The sequence below is a fragment of the Cetorhinus maximus genome, chromosome 8 (genome assembly GCF_964194155.1).
Source record: "Cetorhinus maximus chromosome 8, sCetMax3.hap1.1, whole genome shotgun sequence".
Lineage (NCBI taxonomy): Eukaryota > Metazoa > Chordata > Chondrichthyes > Lamniformes > Cetorhinidae > Cetorhinus > Cetorhinus maximus.
In genome coordinates this window covers 44228014-44245744 of record NC_135886.1, presented here as the reverse complement: position 1 = coordinate 44245744, position 17731 = coordinate 44228014, and the positions used below count along the sequence as shown (strand labels likewise).

At 40.8% G+C, this 17731-nt stretch overlaps 2 protein-coding genes across 2 annotated transcripts in view; both read right to left on the bottom strand.

Moving 5' to 3' along the window:
• Positions 1-960, bottom strand: part of LOC144683586 (translocator protein-like) — a 91288-nt gene extending 90328 nt beyond the window's left edge. The window contains exon 1 of the mRNA XM_078546755.1: positions 921-960. Within this exon, the coding sequence (XP_078402881.1) occupies positions 921-945 (25 nt within the window). The 5' untranslated portion in view covers positions 946-960. The remainder of the gene's footprint in view (positions 1-920) is intronic.
• Positions 1-17731, bottom strand: part of LOC144683585 (bcl-2 homologous antagonist/killer-like) — a 49004-nt gene that overhangs the window by 17298 nt on the left and 13975 nt on the right. The window contains exons 3-5 of the mRNA XM_078546754.1: positions 11691-11823; positions 11112-11255; positions 921-1101 (exon numbers count right to left, since the gene is read on the bottom strand). Of these exons, the coding sequence (XP_078402880.1) occupies positions 921-1101; positions 11112-11255; positions 11691-11823 (458 nt within the window). The remainder of the gene's footprint in view (positions 1-920; positions 1102-11111; positions 11256-11690; positions 11824-17731) is intronic.

Here is a 17731-nt window from a genome sequence, read left to right as displayed (position 1 = left end):
GGGACAGTTCAGAGAAGGTTCACTTGTCTGATTCCTGGGGTGAAGGCGTTGTCTCATGGAGGAAAGGTTGGACAGGTTAGGCCTGTGTCCATTGGAATTTAGATGAATGAAAGATAATCTTATTGAAACATATAAGATCCTGTGGGCACTTGACAGGGTTGATGCTAAGAGGATGTTTCCCCTTGTGGGGTAGTCTAGAACTAGAGGACTCTATTTAAAAATTAGGGGCCTCCTATTTAAGATGGAAGTGGAGTAATTTCTTCTCTCATAGGGTCATTTGTGGAATCCTCTTTCCCAAAGAACAGTGAAGGCTGGGTCATTGAATATATACAAGGCTGAGTTAGACAAGATTTTTGATTGACAAAGGAGTCAAGAGTAATGGAGGATGGTTAAGAAAGTGCAGTAAGCCACAATGAGATCAGCCATGATCTTATCAGGCTCAAGGAGCTGAATGGCCCTACTCCTGCTCTTAATTCTTGTGTTCTGACTTGGCTCATTCAACGGACAGCTGTGTATACAGATGAGGAATGCCCTGGAATCAACTCCTCTTCTATGTTAGCTGATCCTAACTAGCAAAGTTGTGCTAAAATTGGCCTCAGAATTCCTAGGTCAAGGCTGGAGAAGGGACAGCGACTTGGGAAGCATGCTCTGCTATTCACAACAGTCGTAGTTGGAGGGCTGTATATGTGGATATTGGGAAAACTGAAATGAACTAGGCTTTGATGAAATAACTTTGACATTCACTGCCAAGGCTCATGAACAAAGAATGACTAATTGAGAGATATTGATTGCAGTGCACCAGGCATGTGCAAAACTGCACTTTAGAAGAGAAGTAACAAATTGTTCATAGCATTCATATAAGTCTTCATCTAACAACAAGTTTACATTTGAAAACCAGCAATCAACTTCCTACTACTCACCCAGCCTCCTTGAGCTGCAATCCATCTTGCAATTCTATTTCTCAATACAAACTCTGCAATGAATTTTGCAATTTGGCTCAGGAATCCCTTCATACCCTTCTGGAAGACGTAAATAGCCATTCGATAGCCAAATCCTAACAGAGCTATCACACGGCCCCAGTTTATGCCACTTTCAAAAAGCCTGCAAGAGGAATGTACAATTCCAGCATTATCTTCAAATACTGATTTACCAGAAAAAAAATAGTTAAAACAGAAATTTTAATACAGAATGCAAAATCATGTTGCCTTTGTCTTAAAATCTGACAATGCACCAATATTATGCTTTTTTACTAGTTATTTTATCACACCAACAATGTAAGTAAACGGATTTACATAATCTACTCCTGTAGTTATCTGATTTGGCCAACAAAGCTCACATCAAACTGGTAGACTTAAATGAGATATACCTAGTAAGTTTTAGAAAATGAAGCTAGTCAGGTGGAAGGGGTAACCATGGAGAGCATTTTGGTGGTAATGATTTTAATTCAGTTCAATTTAGGGTATCTATAGCAAAGGACAAAAATAGACCACAGTAAAAGTTTTAAACTGGGGAAAAGGTCAATTTTACTAAGCCAAAATGGCAAAAATGGTGGGAAAACAGCTACTTGAAAATAAATCAATGTCAGATCAGTGGGAGGCATTCAAGGAGAGAGGGTTCATAAAGAAAAAATGAGACTCTCAAATTTGACCCTCCGGATGTCAAAGTGGATACATGATAGGATAAAGCAAAAGGGAAGCTTATGCCAGATACTAAGAGCTTAACCTCACAGAAAGCCTAGCAGCATGCAAAGCATGAAGTGAAATTTAAAAAAACGAAATTAGGAAAGCAAAGAGAAGGCATGAAAAATATTGGCAAGTAAAATGAAGGAAAACTCAAAGATGCTCTTTATGTACACATAAAGCAAGAGGATAACCAAGGGGGAAAAAAGTCAGACCAATAGAGATTGAAAGGTAACTTGTGTGGAGGCGAAAGATGTGGACACCATTCTTCATGAATACTATGGGTGGGATTCTCCAACCCCACCCACCACCAGGGTTATCCAGTCGCAATGAAAATCAATGGACTCTTGGCTGGGCCATCGCATCCCCCATGGCTGGGCTGGAAAATCCCGGCCTATGTGTCAGTCTTCACAAAGGAAAAGGATGAAGTAGACATTGTAGGCACTAAGTGTGAAATATTGGATGATATGAACAGAGGGAGAGAGGAACTATTAATATCTTTGACAGTAGATACTTCGCCATTCACAGGTGAAATGCTTCCCTGGCTAAGATAAGGAAGGAAATAGCAGAGGCTCTGACAATCACTCCTCAATCTTTCTGGCTGCAGGTGTGTTTTGGAGGACTGCTAATATTGTACCCATTGTTTAAAAAGGAAGGGAGGGATGAACAGAGTAGTTATAAGCCAGTCAGCCTAAGCTCAGTTGTGGGCAAATTGTTGGAAAAAAATTCTGAGGGACAATATAAATCATTTAGAAATGGCACAGATTAACCAAGAACCGTCAAGTACAGGTTTGTGAAGGGAAAATTATGCCCAACTTCATTAACTTTGACAAGGTCGCACATGGCAGACTGGTCAAAAAAGGAAGAGCTCAAGGGCCCAAGGGAAAGTTAGATCCAAAACTGGCTTAGAGACAGGAAGCAAATAATAATGGTCGACGGGCGTTTGTGAGACTGAAAGGCTGTTCTACAGGGCTTGGTGCTAGGTTTTTCCTTTCTCCTGGTATGGATCAATGGTTTAGACTTAAAAGGTAGGGAGCATGATTAAAACTGTGGATGATTCAAAAATTTGCTCTGTGATTGTTAGTGAGGAAGAAGGCTGTAGACTGTAGGTATGTGGCACTAACAACATCCTGGGGGTTACCACTGACCAGAAACTGAACTGGACTAGCCATATAAATAATGTGGCTACAAGAGCAGGTCAGGGGCTTGGAATCCTGCGGCAAGTAACTCAATCTCCTGACTCCCCAAAACCTGTCCACCATCTACAAGGCACAAGTCAGGAATGTGATGGAATACTCCCCATTTGCCTGCATGAGTGCAGCTCCAACAACACTGAAGAAACTGGACACCATCCAGGATAAAGCAACCCATTTGACTGTCACGTCATCCACAAATATTCACTCCCTCCACCACCGGTGGAAAGTGACAGCAGTGCGTACCATCTACAAGACGCACTGCAGGAACTTACCATGGCTCCTTAGACAGCACCTTACAAACCCACAACTGCTACCACCTAGAAGGACAAGGGCAGCAGACATTTGAGAACACCACCACACAAGTTTCACTCCAAGCCACACACCATCCTAACTTGGAGATATATCACTGTTCCTTCACTGTCACTGGGTCAAAATCCTGGAACTCCGATGTGCAGCTCTGGTCATCGCGTTACAGGAAGAATGTAATTCCATTAGGCAGGGTACAGAGGAGATTCAGGCAGGTGTTATCAGGAATGGAGAAATTTCGCTATGAGGAAAGATTGCATAGAATGGGTTTTTTTCTTTGGAAGTGAGATTTAATTCAGGTGTGTAAAACTACAAATAGACTAGATAGGAAGGACCGGCTTCCTTTCATTGAGGTCAATAACCAGGGAGCGTAGAATTAAAGTGATGGCAGAAGGATTAAAGGGGAGTTGAGAAGAAATGTGTTTCATCCAGAGAGTCGTAGGGTCTGGAACTCACTGACTGAAAGGGTGGCAAAGGTAGAAACCTTCACTGCCATTTAAAAGTATCTGGATATGTACTTGAAGTGCAAAAAACTACAAAACTTTTGTTTCAGAGCTGGACAGTAGGATTAGACTGGACAGTTCTTTTTTTTTGACTGGTAGAGACCTGATGAGTTAAATGGCCTCCTGTTGGTATAGTCAGTAAATTTTCTATGTTATGCATCAAATCTTACAAAATCTCCCTGTTCTGAGTGGATCAATTGTCACTCAATATCTTCAACTTTTAAATCCAATTTGTGCTAGGATAAGCATGTTTTTTTTTTAAAAAAGAGTTTAACAATAACACAGCATGATTCTAAATAAAGTAATCATAGCAGTTAACACCCAAGCTTGAGTTGTTGATTTAAATCAACTTTTCTGATATTCTCATTAAAATTTATTTCTAGAATTTGGCAACTCTAATCTATCTTGTGTCAAGTTGCTTTGCCAAGGAGCTCTGAGCCAACGGTGAAGGGGGCAGGGGAAGGGGGTGTTTGTTTCCTTCTTCTATCTTTCTCACCCTGTAGGAATCGCAGGGAAAGGAGCTAGCTGTTTGGTGAGTGCCTGGTAAGCGGGTAAGTTCTATTCTATCCCTAAGCTTTAAAATAGTACACAAATTGGTGGTAAAGTTAATAAAATATATTTTAAAAATCAACATAAGTGATTAACATAATAAGCAATTACTTAAAACACATTAAGGATGGCAGGACAGGTGATGTATCAAGGCTGCAGCATGTGGGAGCTCCTGGATAACATTGTGATCCAGGGCAAACACATCTACAGTAAGGGTTTGTGGCTCAAGGAACTTCGGCTCAGAGCCATTCAATGGAGGCTGAGCTGCAGACTCTGCAACACATCAGGGAGAGGAAACATTACGTGGATGTTTTGTACCGGGGGCAGTCACACCACTGATTTGGTCAGTGGTCAGGGACAGGAGGGTGTGACTGCAAGTGAGGCAGCTAAGAGGACCCAGAGGGCAGGAGTGCAATTGTCCAATAGGTTTGAGGTTCTCTCAGCTTGTTTGGATGAGTGGGGGCTGCAGGGCAGATGAGCAAACTGACTATGGCACTGTGTTACAGGAAGCCATTCAAGTGGGGGAGCAAAAAGGAACATTGAGGTAGTAGGAGACAGTATAGTGGGGTGGAATGACACTGTTCTCTGTAGCAAGGAGCGAGAGTCCAGACAGCTGTGTTGCCTGCCTGGTGCCAAGGTTCAGGGCATCTGCTCAGAGCTGGAGATTTGCAGTGGAAGGGGGAGGTTCCAGTTGTCATTGCCCATGTAGCTACCAATGACATAGGTAGAACTCGGAAAGAGGTTCTGCGTAGACAGTATGAGGAGCTAGGCACTAAATTGAAAAGCAGAATCTCAAAGGTTATAATCACTGGATCATTACCTGAGCCACATGCAAATGGGCACACGGTACATAAAATTGGAGAGATGGATGCATGGCTCATGGCTGGTGTGGGAGAAGTGGGTTCCAGCTTGTGGGGCATTGGCACCAGTGGAAAGTGGGGGCTGTACCTTTGGAATGGTCTCTACCTGAACCGGGCTGGGACCAGTGTTCTTGCGAATCGCATAGCTAGGGAAGTAGAGGGGGTTTTAAATTAAGTAGTGGGGGCAAGGGATCAAATGTGGAAAGATGTAGCATGTCAAAGAGTAGAGACAAGGTAAGAGTGGAAAATAATAATATGGGAAATGAGGGTTGGAGAATGGCAGGGAGAGAGAGAAAAAAAAACTAAGAATGGAAGACTAGATGTCACAAAGATAGCAAAAAGACTAAAACCAAAGGCTCCGTATCTGAATGCGCGTAGCATTCATGAAGTAAAACACATTCATAAAGCACACTGAAGTAAATAAATGTGACCTGATAGCCATTACAGAGATCTGGTTGCAAGGTGGCAAGGATTAAGTCCTGAATATAGAGGGGTATATGAACTTCAATCAGAATAGGAAGCTAGGTAAAGGTGGACAGGTAGCAATGTTAATCAAGGTAGGCATTTGTGAAATACAGTTAGTTAGAGATAACCTTGGTTCAGGAGATCAGGATGTAGAATAAGTTTGGATGGAGTTGAGGAATAGTAGGGGAAAGTCACCACGAGTGGGAGTGGTCTACAGGTCCCCTAACAGTAACCACAATGTAGGGCAAAGTATACAAGAAATATTGGGTGCTTGTGATAAAAGGGCAGCAATAAATCATGGGTGACTTTTATCTACATATCAACTGGGAAAATCAGATTGGCAGTCGTAGCCTGGATGAGGAGTTCTTTAGAATGCTTTCGAGATAGTTTCTTGGAGCAGCACGTTCTGGAACCAACCAGAGAGCAGGTTATATTAGATTTGGTACTGTGTAATGTGACAGGATTAATGACCTCAGAGGAAAGGCATCCCTAGGCAGCAGCGACCACAACATGATTGAAGTTTACATCCAGTTTGAAAGGGAGAAGAGTGGGTCTAAGACCACTATTTTAAACTTAAATAAGGGAAACCTTGTGGGCATGAAAACTGAGCTAGCTGAAATGAACTGGGTTACTACTCTACGGAATAGATCAATAGAGAAACAGTGACAGACATTTAAGGGGTTATTTCAGAATACTCAGAATAAGTATATTCCTACTATAAAGAAAAATTCTAAAGGGAGGACCCACCATCTGTGGTTAACTGAAGTAGTTAGGGAAAGCATCAAACAGAGAAAAAGCATATAACTGCGCAAAGATGAGTGGGAGGGCAGATGATTGGTCAGAATATAAAGAACGGCAGAGAATGACGAAAAGGTGAATCCGGAGAAAGAAATTAGCGTATGAAAGGAAATTAGCTAGAAATGTAAAAATGAATAGCAAGAGTTTCTACGGGTATTTAAACAGGAAAAGAGTAGGTAAAGTGAGTTATAGTCCTGTAGAGAGTGAGAATAGGGAGTTAATAGTAGATAATAAGGAAATGGCAGATGAAATGAACAAATATTTTGCTTCTGTCTTCACCATATAGAAGATACAAAAAACATTCCAGCAATAGCTGTAAATCGGGAGGTGGAGGGGAGAGGGGAATTTGGTGAAATTGTAGTTACTAGGAAAGCAGTACTGAGCAAAATTAAATTCTGGAGGGGCTCCATCAGACTGGAAAGCAGCAAATATAATTCCTCTATTCAAGGAGGGAGGCAGAAAACAGGAAACAATAGGTCAGTTAGCTTGACGTCTGGGAATGGTGTTAGAATTGATCATTAAGGAGGTTATAGCTGGGGACTTAGAAAAGCTCAAGGTAATTGGGAAGAATCAGCATGATTTTATGAAGGGGAAATCATGTTTAGCCAATTTATTATCGTTCTTTGAAGGAGTAACATGTGCGATGGATAGAGGGGAGCCTGTAGACATACTGTACTTGGGTTCCCAGGAAGCATTTGATAAAGTGTCACATCAAAGGTTATTGCAGGAAGTAAAAGCTCAGTGTAGGGGGTAACATATTAGCCTGGATAGAAGATTAGCTAGCTGGCAGAAAACAAAGTATGCATAAATGGGTGTTTTTGATTCTGGTTGGCAGGATGTGACGAGTAGAGTCCCACAGGGATCTATGCTGGAGCCTCAACTTTTTACAATTTACATCAATTAATTAGATGACGGGAGCTCAAGTTAGTATGCAGGTACAGCACGTAAAGGCAGCTAATGGAATGCTATCCCTTATTACGAGGGGAATTGAACATAAAAGTAAGGATGTTATACTTCAGTTATACAGGGCATTGGTGAGATCGCATCTTGAATACTGAGTGCAGTTTTGGTCTCCTTATTTAAGGAAGGATGTAAATGCATTGGAGGGCATTCAGAGGAGGTTTACTAAATTGATACCTGGAATGAGCAGGTTGTATGAAGATAGGTTGGACAGGCTGGGCTCGTTTCCACTGGAATTTAGAAGAATTAGGGGTGACTTGATTGAATGGTCTTGACAAGGTGAATGTGGAAAAGATGGTTCCTCTTGTGGGCAAGTCCAGAGCTAGGGGGCACTGTTTTAAAATTAAGGGTCGCCATTATAAGAAGAGGTGAGGAGAAATTTTCTCTCAGATTGTTATGCAGCTTTGGAACACTGCCTCAGAAGGCAGTGGAGGTGGGGTCACAATACTTGTAAGGCAGAGGTAGACTGATTCCCTTGCCTATCAAGAATTTATTATCGGGGGTAGATGGGAATGTGGAACTCAAAACACAAACAGATCAGCCATGATCTTATTGAATGATGGAGCAGGCTTGAGGAACTGAATGGCCTACTTCTGCTCCTATTTCGTATGTTCATATGAGCTCTAGTTTCGAGGCCCACCACAGGACTTGATGGCCAAGGAGGGTGCATTCACAACGCTTTCCAAACAATTTGTTGTCAATACATGCCAATGGCAGGCAGTAAAGGGGGAAAGGTTCCTGGTCAGCCATGTGGTAGAAAGAAAGTTGGAGACTCTACACCACTATCCATAGTTCCAGATTACAATATGTAAAAGCCTGAGCGAACTGTAACACACCACCACCACCCCTTATTGAGAGCTCTCAAAAAGCTCTTGCACACCAACCACTGGAAATTGAACATGCTACTTTATAAACTGCATGTGTTACTGGCATTTTAAACAAAACAATGGTAATCATCTACTGCAGTCAGTCATGCCAACATCAAACACTTACGACCAAACAGAGACTATCTAATCTAATATCTGGGGAGGGAATTGGGATGCAATGTGTATTTCTGAATCACTTGCCATTCTGACATTTTTATGAACAGAATAGATTGGTTTGAATTATTCCTAGTTTTACGTCTTTTTTAAAGTTGCACATTAACAACTTAATGAACTGGAGTCAGAGGTTTCTTTGTTGCAAGTTATCTTAATGGTATTAAATAGGTTGGGAAAGAATTACAAAGCAAAATGAGAGTGAGTATGTTTACCTGCCTTTTTTGCTGTTGTAAAGCAGTAATAGTCAAGCTATAGTTAAGACTCTAAGTCCAGCATCCAAAGGAAAGCAGAAATAAAAGGATAGGAAAGACAGTTAGACAAGGTCTGAACAGCGAGCATCAGCATTGACAATTTTTGAAGAAAATTAAAACTTTAATTTTGCTTATATCTTATTTCAGGAACATAGGAATGAGTAGCATCCAATTTTGACCCTCTGTGTCCCATATCCCTCACTATCTTAAACTATAAGGAATGAATATGCCTGAATTTCAAACACGTTAACATTTCCATGTTGATGTACAAATGCACAGTATGAAATCATAAGCAGTAATAATTTCCACATTTCAAAATTATTAGGCAGACATTTGCATTGAGCAATGCTAGTTGCCCATAACAGAGGGGTTATAAAAATCACAATGTATGTATGCTACTTCAAAAATTGTTTGAAACTTAATGACCAATTCAAATCATTTGGTAAGGAATTGGATTAGGATACTTAACTACAGTGGGCATCATTCATTGGTAATTCTTGATTTGATTCAAGTTACTTTAGACTACTGCATTTGCTTAAAAATCTGCTCCTTCCCACCTCCCAAAAAATTATATATCCAGGAGATAAATAAACATGTGCTTGAGTATGGCTGAAAAAAAAGAGATATGTTATCAAAGCTTTTCATCTTGCACTCATCAGGAGTTGGCTTTCAACTGGCTTTCACTGTAATCCTTAGCACACACACGATTGTTCAGCAAGTGTCGTCGAATCGTGGAATCACATCTAACGTAATGAAAACCAAATTAGGATCATCAGTTGGGCTTGCAGTGTAGCTGAATTACATATGCTAGAAGTTATATATATTCACACACACGGCCTTTTTCTTTGCAGACAAAAGGAGCATGTCCATACATTGCACCTTTTGCGACTAAACAAAAGCTTGGGGTGCACCCATTCCCCTGTTCATTCCTCATGGCAATGCCTTGACCAGAGTCAACCTGTCTAGTCTGAATTTTAACAAAAGCTTGGCAGTTAACTGATCTCTCCATGGCAACGCTTCTACCCAATCAATCAGCACTAGCTTCTCGTGCAATATAAATTATTGCTCCCTTTACTGTTGGTTTATCTTGCAAGCAGTCCTGATGAGTGCAAGATGAAAAGCTTCACTTGCATGTCTCTTTTTTTCAGCAATACTCAGGTTCTCTACTACCAAACAACTAAACATGTGCTTATGCTATCCTACGTAAAGATTCAAGGTACACCTTAAGAAGATACTCAAAGACCAAGGAAATAAGAATGACAATCCATAAAAAAGCATATAAGGGAGAACAGAATACATATTGTAAATGAGGAAACAGAAGCTGCAGCAGTACTAATTTATGGAGTTCTGCTGAGTGCAAAATGCAAGCCAATTAGTAATGTGGAATTAAAATTTAGTGTTAGCATATGTTGTTTAAGACGTTTATAATTTTAAGTTCCATAATTCAAAATCAGTTCAGCCTAGAGAATCAACTTCTGGAACATATTTGTAATTGGGCCCAAATGGTACAATTGATAGATAGTAGCCAAAAAAACTTTCCTTTGGTGATCAAAAAAAAGCTTTAAAACAGTAGTGCTCAGTAACAAATTTGCAAAAATAGCAAAAGAACATAGAGTTATAAACTAAAATAACTACACACACACACACACACAAACATACAGTGGCACCTAATATTTTAGATGTCATCACTTGATTACCTTGGGAAGAATATGCCCCTAGAGAAGGAACGAATTGGGGATCCTTTAATACTTTGGAAGGTAGTTGGAACAGTGCGTAGAAGGGGGATTGAGAGTTATATAGACTGGCTGAACTTTTTCCTAGGTAGGGAAAACCACAAACACTGCGTTCCTTAAATAGTGCCTCATGGAGCGGTGTCAGGTGAGAGCATTGATCAAATAATCATATGTGGATTGTGAATGGAGGGGGCTTGCTGCACCACATTCTTTGCTCTTGCTCCAAATTTTAATGTTCTTATGATGTTACATTCAGTAATATTTCACTATGTTAAAAAATGTGGAAACAAGGGAATGTTTGAATCTAAGTCAACAGGTACTTCCCAGCTCCAAATAGAAATAAACATTGTATATAATAGCTGGAAGAGCATTAAAGCATCAATGAACATACATAAATCATTCCAGAACTTACTAAGTGGTGATTTAGTGCATAATTATTTACAAATCTTGATTGTACTATTTTATTTTGCCACAAGTGGGTAGTTACAACTCATCAACATATCCTCAAGTTTTGTTTGCCAAAACCAGAGTCCAAATGATTTCATTTTGTGCTTCCAGTTGTACCACCACCTAACTTTTAATTGCCCAGTTGAAACCCAGCAACAAGCCCAGTAACATTGTTCTAGAATAATCAGATTAAATGGATTAGGTTCTCTTTAAAACGAATGCAACTTCCACATTAAAAAAAATCTTCCACGCTCTGCCTTCCATGCAACCCCAGGACCGTTGCAAATAGTTTGTCTTCACAATTGACATCAGCCAGGCCCTTACCCATCAGCTATTTTCCGGAAGTAGTCGTAGGCATTCTCTGCATTGAGTGGCAGGGTTGACAGCAGATTGTGGAACTCTAGATCATATCTGCGATTGATGTCATCTCCAATAAGAGCAAGTTGCCGGCCCACCAGAGTTGGAGTACTTGAGGGGGAGGAGGGGTGGGAAGAAAAAAAGAGGAAGGTCACTCTTACTTAGAAAGTCACAACACAATGGGATGCTGAGATGAAGTGGCTGATGTGGAAAAAAAACACTAGTGTAACTTTTATGGGACAGATAGCCTGATTTGCTGTTGCAACATTCCACGATTCTACTCAATTTTATTAAGCTATTCTGCACATTGCTTAAGGTATTCAATGCAAAATCCCCAGAAAAAACAACACATCATGTAGCGTGCAAAAGACTCCATGAGTGAAAACAAAGCAAGATATTGATCTATGATGTCTTTTTCTTTCCTTTCACAAAAGACCCATAACTCACCTAAAAATGTTGATACTACAAACTGCATTTAGTATTTCTTCAGTTGCGTGCCTGCTTAACACTATTTTAAGTTGATATTATACTATACCAATATCCTACTTTTCAGGAGGCTGATGCATCTCAGTTATCTCTGGATCTTCTGGGACATTCTCTCCTTCATCCCTCTCCGATTGGTACCGGAAGAAGACGTAACTTCTGAAGACATCCTCAGTCTCCTGCACAACACCTTCCTCTATGAAGCAAAAACAGCAGACGTTGTTGCATAAGATAAATGTCAATGACATTTGTGAAGTCACTCTTTTCAGCTACAAGAGCAGAATCAATCATAAACACATGACAGATGTATCTAGATATCCAATTAGGGATCAAAAAGGGGATCCAAGCATGGAGCATGGCCAAGGTATTGAAAATAATATCTTGCATCCGTTTTTACCACGGAAGAAGGTGCTACCTAGGCCATGATGAAAGAGATTGTAATTAATACACTAAAATGATTTAAATTGATAAGGAGGTGGTATTGGATAGGCTGTTTGTATTTAAGTTGATAAGCGCCAGTACTGGATGAGATGCAACCAAGGATACGGAGGGAAGTGAGAGTGGGAATTGCGGAGGCACTGGCCACAATTTCCGTCTTCCTTAGAATCAGAGGTAGTGCCAGAGAACTGGAGAATTGCAAATGATACACCCTTTCTCAAGAAAGGGTGTAAAGATAAGCCCAGCAACTGCAGGCCAGTCAGTTTAACTTCAGTGGTAGAGAAACTTAGAGAAACAAGATTCAGGTCAAAATTAATAGTCCCTTGGACAAATCTGGGTTAAGTAAGGAAAGCAAGCACAGATTTGTTAAGGGGAAACCAGCATAGATTTGTTAAGGGAAAAACAGTGTTTAACTAGCTTGGAGTTGTGAGATTATGATATCATATAGACATATATAAAAATCATGATGCCTAGCAGACATCCTCATTTGAGGAACTGATAATAATCTATAGATTTATCTACTAGACATATACAGAAACATCTATACAGATATAGATAGAGATATAGGACCAACACAAACACAATGGTGCTTCAGAGTATTCAAAGAAAGTGGTGTTTTTCAAATTTTCATTCAATTTATGTGCATGCCGTTGACATGGCCAACATTTATGGCTCACCCCTAATTACCTTTGAAAAGGTGCCTGGTGCCTTTTTCAATTGCTACAGTCCATGTGGTGCAGGTACACCCAACAGTGCTTTTAGGGAAGGAATTGTAGGATTTTGACCTAGGGACAATGAAGGATTGGTGATACAGTTTCAAGCCAGGATGGATGTGAGATTTGACTCCTAGTAGCATGTTGCCCTTGTTCTCCTAGATAGTAAAGGTCACAAGTTTGGGAGGTGCTGTCAAAGGAGCCTTGGCAAGTTGCTGCAGTACAGCTTATAAATGGTACACTGCTGCTGCTGTGCACGGGCAGTGGAGGGAGGGAGTGATTATTCAGGTCTAAAATGGATAGGCTTTAGTGAAGTTGCACACATCCAGGCAAGAGGAGATTATTTCTTTGTACTCCTGGTGTGTATAGATGATGGACAGGTTCTGGGGAGTTAGGAGATGAATTACTTGCTGCAGAATTCCCAGCCTCTAACTTGCCTTTGTAGCCACAGTATTTATACAGGTGGCCCAGTTAATTTTCTGGTCAATGGTAACCCTAGAATGTTGATGTTTGAGGTTTTAGCATCGATGCCCTGTTTTGAACTGCTAGATCTGTTGAGTCTAACCCATTTAGGATGGTGTCCTCGGTGTGAAGCCAGGGCTTTGTCTCTGCAAGGATGGTACTCCTTGTATAGGTCACTCCTTACAAAACTATCATGGACAGATGCATCTGCAACAGGTAGATTGATAAGGATGAGTCTAAGTAAGTCTTTCCCTTTTTTCTGGTCCTTTCCCTGCTTGCTACAGGTCCAGGCCAGCCAGCAGATATGTCCTTCAGGACTTGGGTAGCAGGCTGGCAAGTCACCCTTGGTGATAGACATTGAAATCCCTCATGCAGAGTATATTCTGTACCCTCACTGTCCTTAATGCATCTTCCAAGTGATGTTCAACATGGAGAAATACTGATTCATCTTGAGGGAGGGCAGTTCCCATGTTTGATGCCATTGGACTTCATGGGGTCTGCAGTCAGTCAATGTTGAGAACTCCGAGGGTCACTCCCTCCTGACAGTATATCACTGTGCTGTCACCTTTGTTGTTCTGTCCTGTCGGTGGGACAGGACAGACCCAGGGACAGTGATGGAGTCGTCTGGGGCATTGGCTGTAAGGTATGCATAGTATTATATTTGGTCAAAGGTGCATATTCCTCCACCTTCAAATAATTTCTGTCATCCTCCCTTGAAAGTGATGGGTTATGTGGATACAGATCCATTGGCAGGGCCCTGACTTTAGAAATGTTGACCAACTGCCCTGTGAGAGCCTCAGCAAGTGCTGCAAGGTTGTTCAACCAATATGATAATGTAAGCCTGATCCTGTTGTCAGCTAGTATACACACATGCACTTGCTACCAGACCTTTGGATAGAATTCTTTTCCTTACCAAGTGAAAAGGAACAGCAAGATCAGCTGCTGCAGCTCCACCCATGCTCAGCTAACTTGGTAATTCTTGATCCGCATAGCTCAGTATTACTCAAGACACATTTACTTAAAATTAGCATACAGTACGCAGATACTGTGCATAACAACCACCGATACTTGCAACGAACGAAAATAAAAACCAGTCTCTTCTGGTTGCAAGCTGTGGTCATTTTGCTTCAAGATCACCACAAGAAATGATTGGTTTTCATTCACTGTAGAGACAAATCAAGCAGGGAACTAGGTATGTCTGTAATGAGGGAGGGAGAAGTGTGTTCTGGCTAATTGAGTTTTATATGAAATTTTGCTAAATTCTTCAAAATAAGATTTGCAATAAATTTGATAATTTAAATGGGTCATGCATTCCAAAGCAAATAAACAATTTGCAAGCTGCAATGTCAAGTATTGACTGAAAAACAGAGTATTGAAATGAATGTAATTCTGTTCAATTTGTCAGGACATGTTCTGTACTTCACCCATTGAGCAGAATATCAGATGCATACATACAAGTGCTTTAGTTATGAACTTGATTACATAAAAACGAGATTTTAAATGTTACAGTAATAAATATTGAGATCCTCTGCTTTTATTTCTGCATAATCCTGAACACACTGAACTGCTGCACCTTGCGAGCATAATATCTTCATGCTTTCAGTTTCTCTCTCTGTAGGAGGCTGCGATTTATAGAAACACTTAAATTTCCTGAATACTTGGTAAAAGGAAAAATAAACTCCCATTTGCCAAAAAAAAGGGCCTAATTTTTGAAAAACTGCTCAGTATCATTAAACTAAGTTTTTGGTTTCCATTTCAAATTCTGTTCAATGTGCCACATAGAATTTTTCCAGTCAGCTTCCTGTGCAGAATAACATCTTTGCTTTGATAAAGACCCTTTGATAAAGTGCCCCATAATAGACTAATGAATAAAAAGTCAGAGAATATGAAGTCAGGGAACAAGTGGCTAGCAGGCTTCAAACCTGAAAGCAGAGAATGGGAGTAAAGGAGGACACTAATAAACTTGCAGAATGAGCAAACAGTTGGCAAGTGAAGTTCAAAGCAGATAAATAGGGTAGTATATTTTGGTATAAACAATAGTAGGGATCAAGTATTACTTGGAAGATGCAAGTACAGGTGAGGGAGAGGAATGAAGGGATCAGAGTAAAAACCCACCAAATACTAAAATTGCGTCACAAGTTAGCAAGGTCATTAAAAACAAACAAACCAAGCACTAGGCTGTATTTCTAGAGGGATAGAATTGAAAAGAAGTTATGCTAAACCTGTACCAAACCTTGGTTAGACCACACTTAAGAGCACCACATGCCATATTGTAGAAAAGGATACAGAGGGTGCAAAGAAAATTTACGAGGATGATACCAGAAATGCATAGGTATACATGTATCAGGAAAGGATTGACAGGCTGGTTCTTTTTCCTCTTAAAAAAGGCTGAGAAGTAACTTAGAGGTCTGGAAAAATTATGAAAAGGTTTTGATAGCACGTAAACAGAGAATGGCCCAGTCTCCGGATTGTTGGAGGCCGGATGACAACCCAAGATGCATGTCAGGAGCTCGTGGAAGTCCTGGTGCACTGACCTCAGAGGGAATTACCCAGGAAGTTTGAACTTCCGACGAACAATTCCCGTGCTCCCTGGGACCCGCTGTGAAAGTCTTTGACTCTGAGTTCAGAGTCAAAGACTTCAGACAGTTCCGATCAACTTACCTGGATAGTTACCCAAGAAATAGCAGGCAGAAAATTCCTAGCCAAACCCTGGGTAGCCACAGAACTGGACCACGTCCCACACTATTCCCATTAGCTGATGGTACAAAGATTAAGTGACACAAATGTAATATTTTGGGCAAGACATGCAGCAGGGATGTGAGGAACAACTTTTATTTTTATTACTCAATGATAATCGATCTTGAACATGCTGCCTATGAGGGAAGTGGAAACGATCAATGTTTTCAAAATGAAATTGGTTAGACACTCGAGAGATAAAAACTTGCAAGGCTGCAGTAACAGAGCAGGGAAATGGGACTGACTGGATGGCTCTACAGAGAGCTGGCATGGGCTTGAGGGGCTGAATAGTCATTCTGGCACAAAAGTTAAAGACTTTAACCTGATTATTTGCTGGCAACCTGACGGTTGACTTTCGGAGTGTTACACAAATTTGGATAAATGATATGGAGCCACATCTTGCTGGAGTGGGCATCTTGCAAGATGCCCAGTTAGATTTAGTTGTACAACTTCAGGTTTTAAAAATTGACTACAAAGTCACTGGACATACAAGCTGGTAACACAACAAGAGCAATGGGACATTTGGGATCTTGATAACAAGTATCTGTCCTTGACCAGCAAGATTTAAGGACTGAAAGATAAAAAGGAACGACTGAAAAGGGGGAAGTTTTAGAAGATGAATTCAATGTCCAATCACAGAGACAGAAGACAAGGAAAGAAAGATTGCGTTGAGAAAGAAAAAAGAGAAAAATACCAATTCATAACCTGAAGGAGAATCCACACTTACAATTATTCACTCTGTGCTAAAGATGATTGGCAGTCAAAAACGATCAAATGTTAAAAGAACACTTAATAACTAGACTTTGATGGATAATTAATATGCAAATGCAGTAACTTCATGAAAATCAAGCGGAGGTGAAATGCATCCTTTACAAGCATTTTTTTAAAGCAAAATTTGGCACATTGTTCTTCAGATTCTCAGCAGGTTACTATTCAGAGGTAATTACCTCTGGAGCTTGAATTAATAGTAAATGGTCAACTAAACCACATCCACTTTTGAAAAAATCGAGAATTTCCTCCACCTGTTGTTTTTTAAAAATGAATTCATGGGATGTGGGCTTCGCTGGCTAGGCCAGCATTTATTGTCCATCCCTCATTGCCCTTGAGAAGGTGTTAGTGAACTGTTTTCTTGAACTGCTGCAGGCCAAATAGTGTAGGTACACCCACAATGCTGTTAGGGAGTTCCAGGATTTTGACCCAGCAACAGTGAAGGAATAGCGATATATTTCCAAGTCAGGGTGGTATGTGGCTTGGAGGGGAACTTGCAGGTGGTGGTATTCCCATCTACCTGCTGCCCTTGTCCTTCTAGATGGTAGCGCTCATAGATTTGGGAGGTGCTGTCTAAGGAGCCTTGGTGCATTCCTACAGTGAATCTTGTAGATGATACACACTGCTGCCATTGTGCGGTGGTGGAGGGAGCGAATTTATGTAAATAGGGTGCCAATGAAGTGGGCTGATTTGTCCTGGATGGTGTTGAGCTTCTTCAGTGTTGTGGGAGCTGCATTCATCCAGGCAAGTGGAGAATATTCCATCACACTCCTGACTTGTGCCTTGTAGGTGGTGGACAGGCTTTGGGGAGTCAGGTGGTGAGTTACTCGCCACAGGATTCTGACCTGCTCTTGCAGCCACAGTATTTAGTCCAGGTCAGTTTCTGGTTGATGGTAACCCCCCAGGATGTTGATAGTGGGGGATTCTGCAATGGTGGCACCATTGAATGTCATGGGGCGATGGTTAGATTCTCTCTTGTTGGAGGTG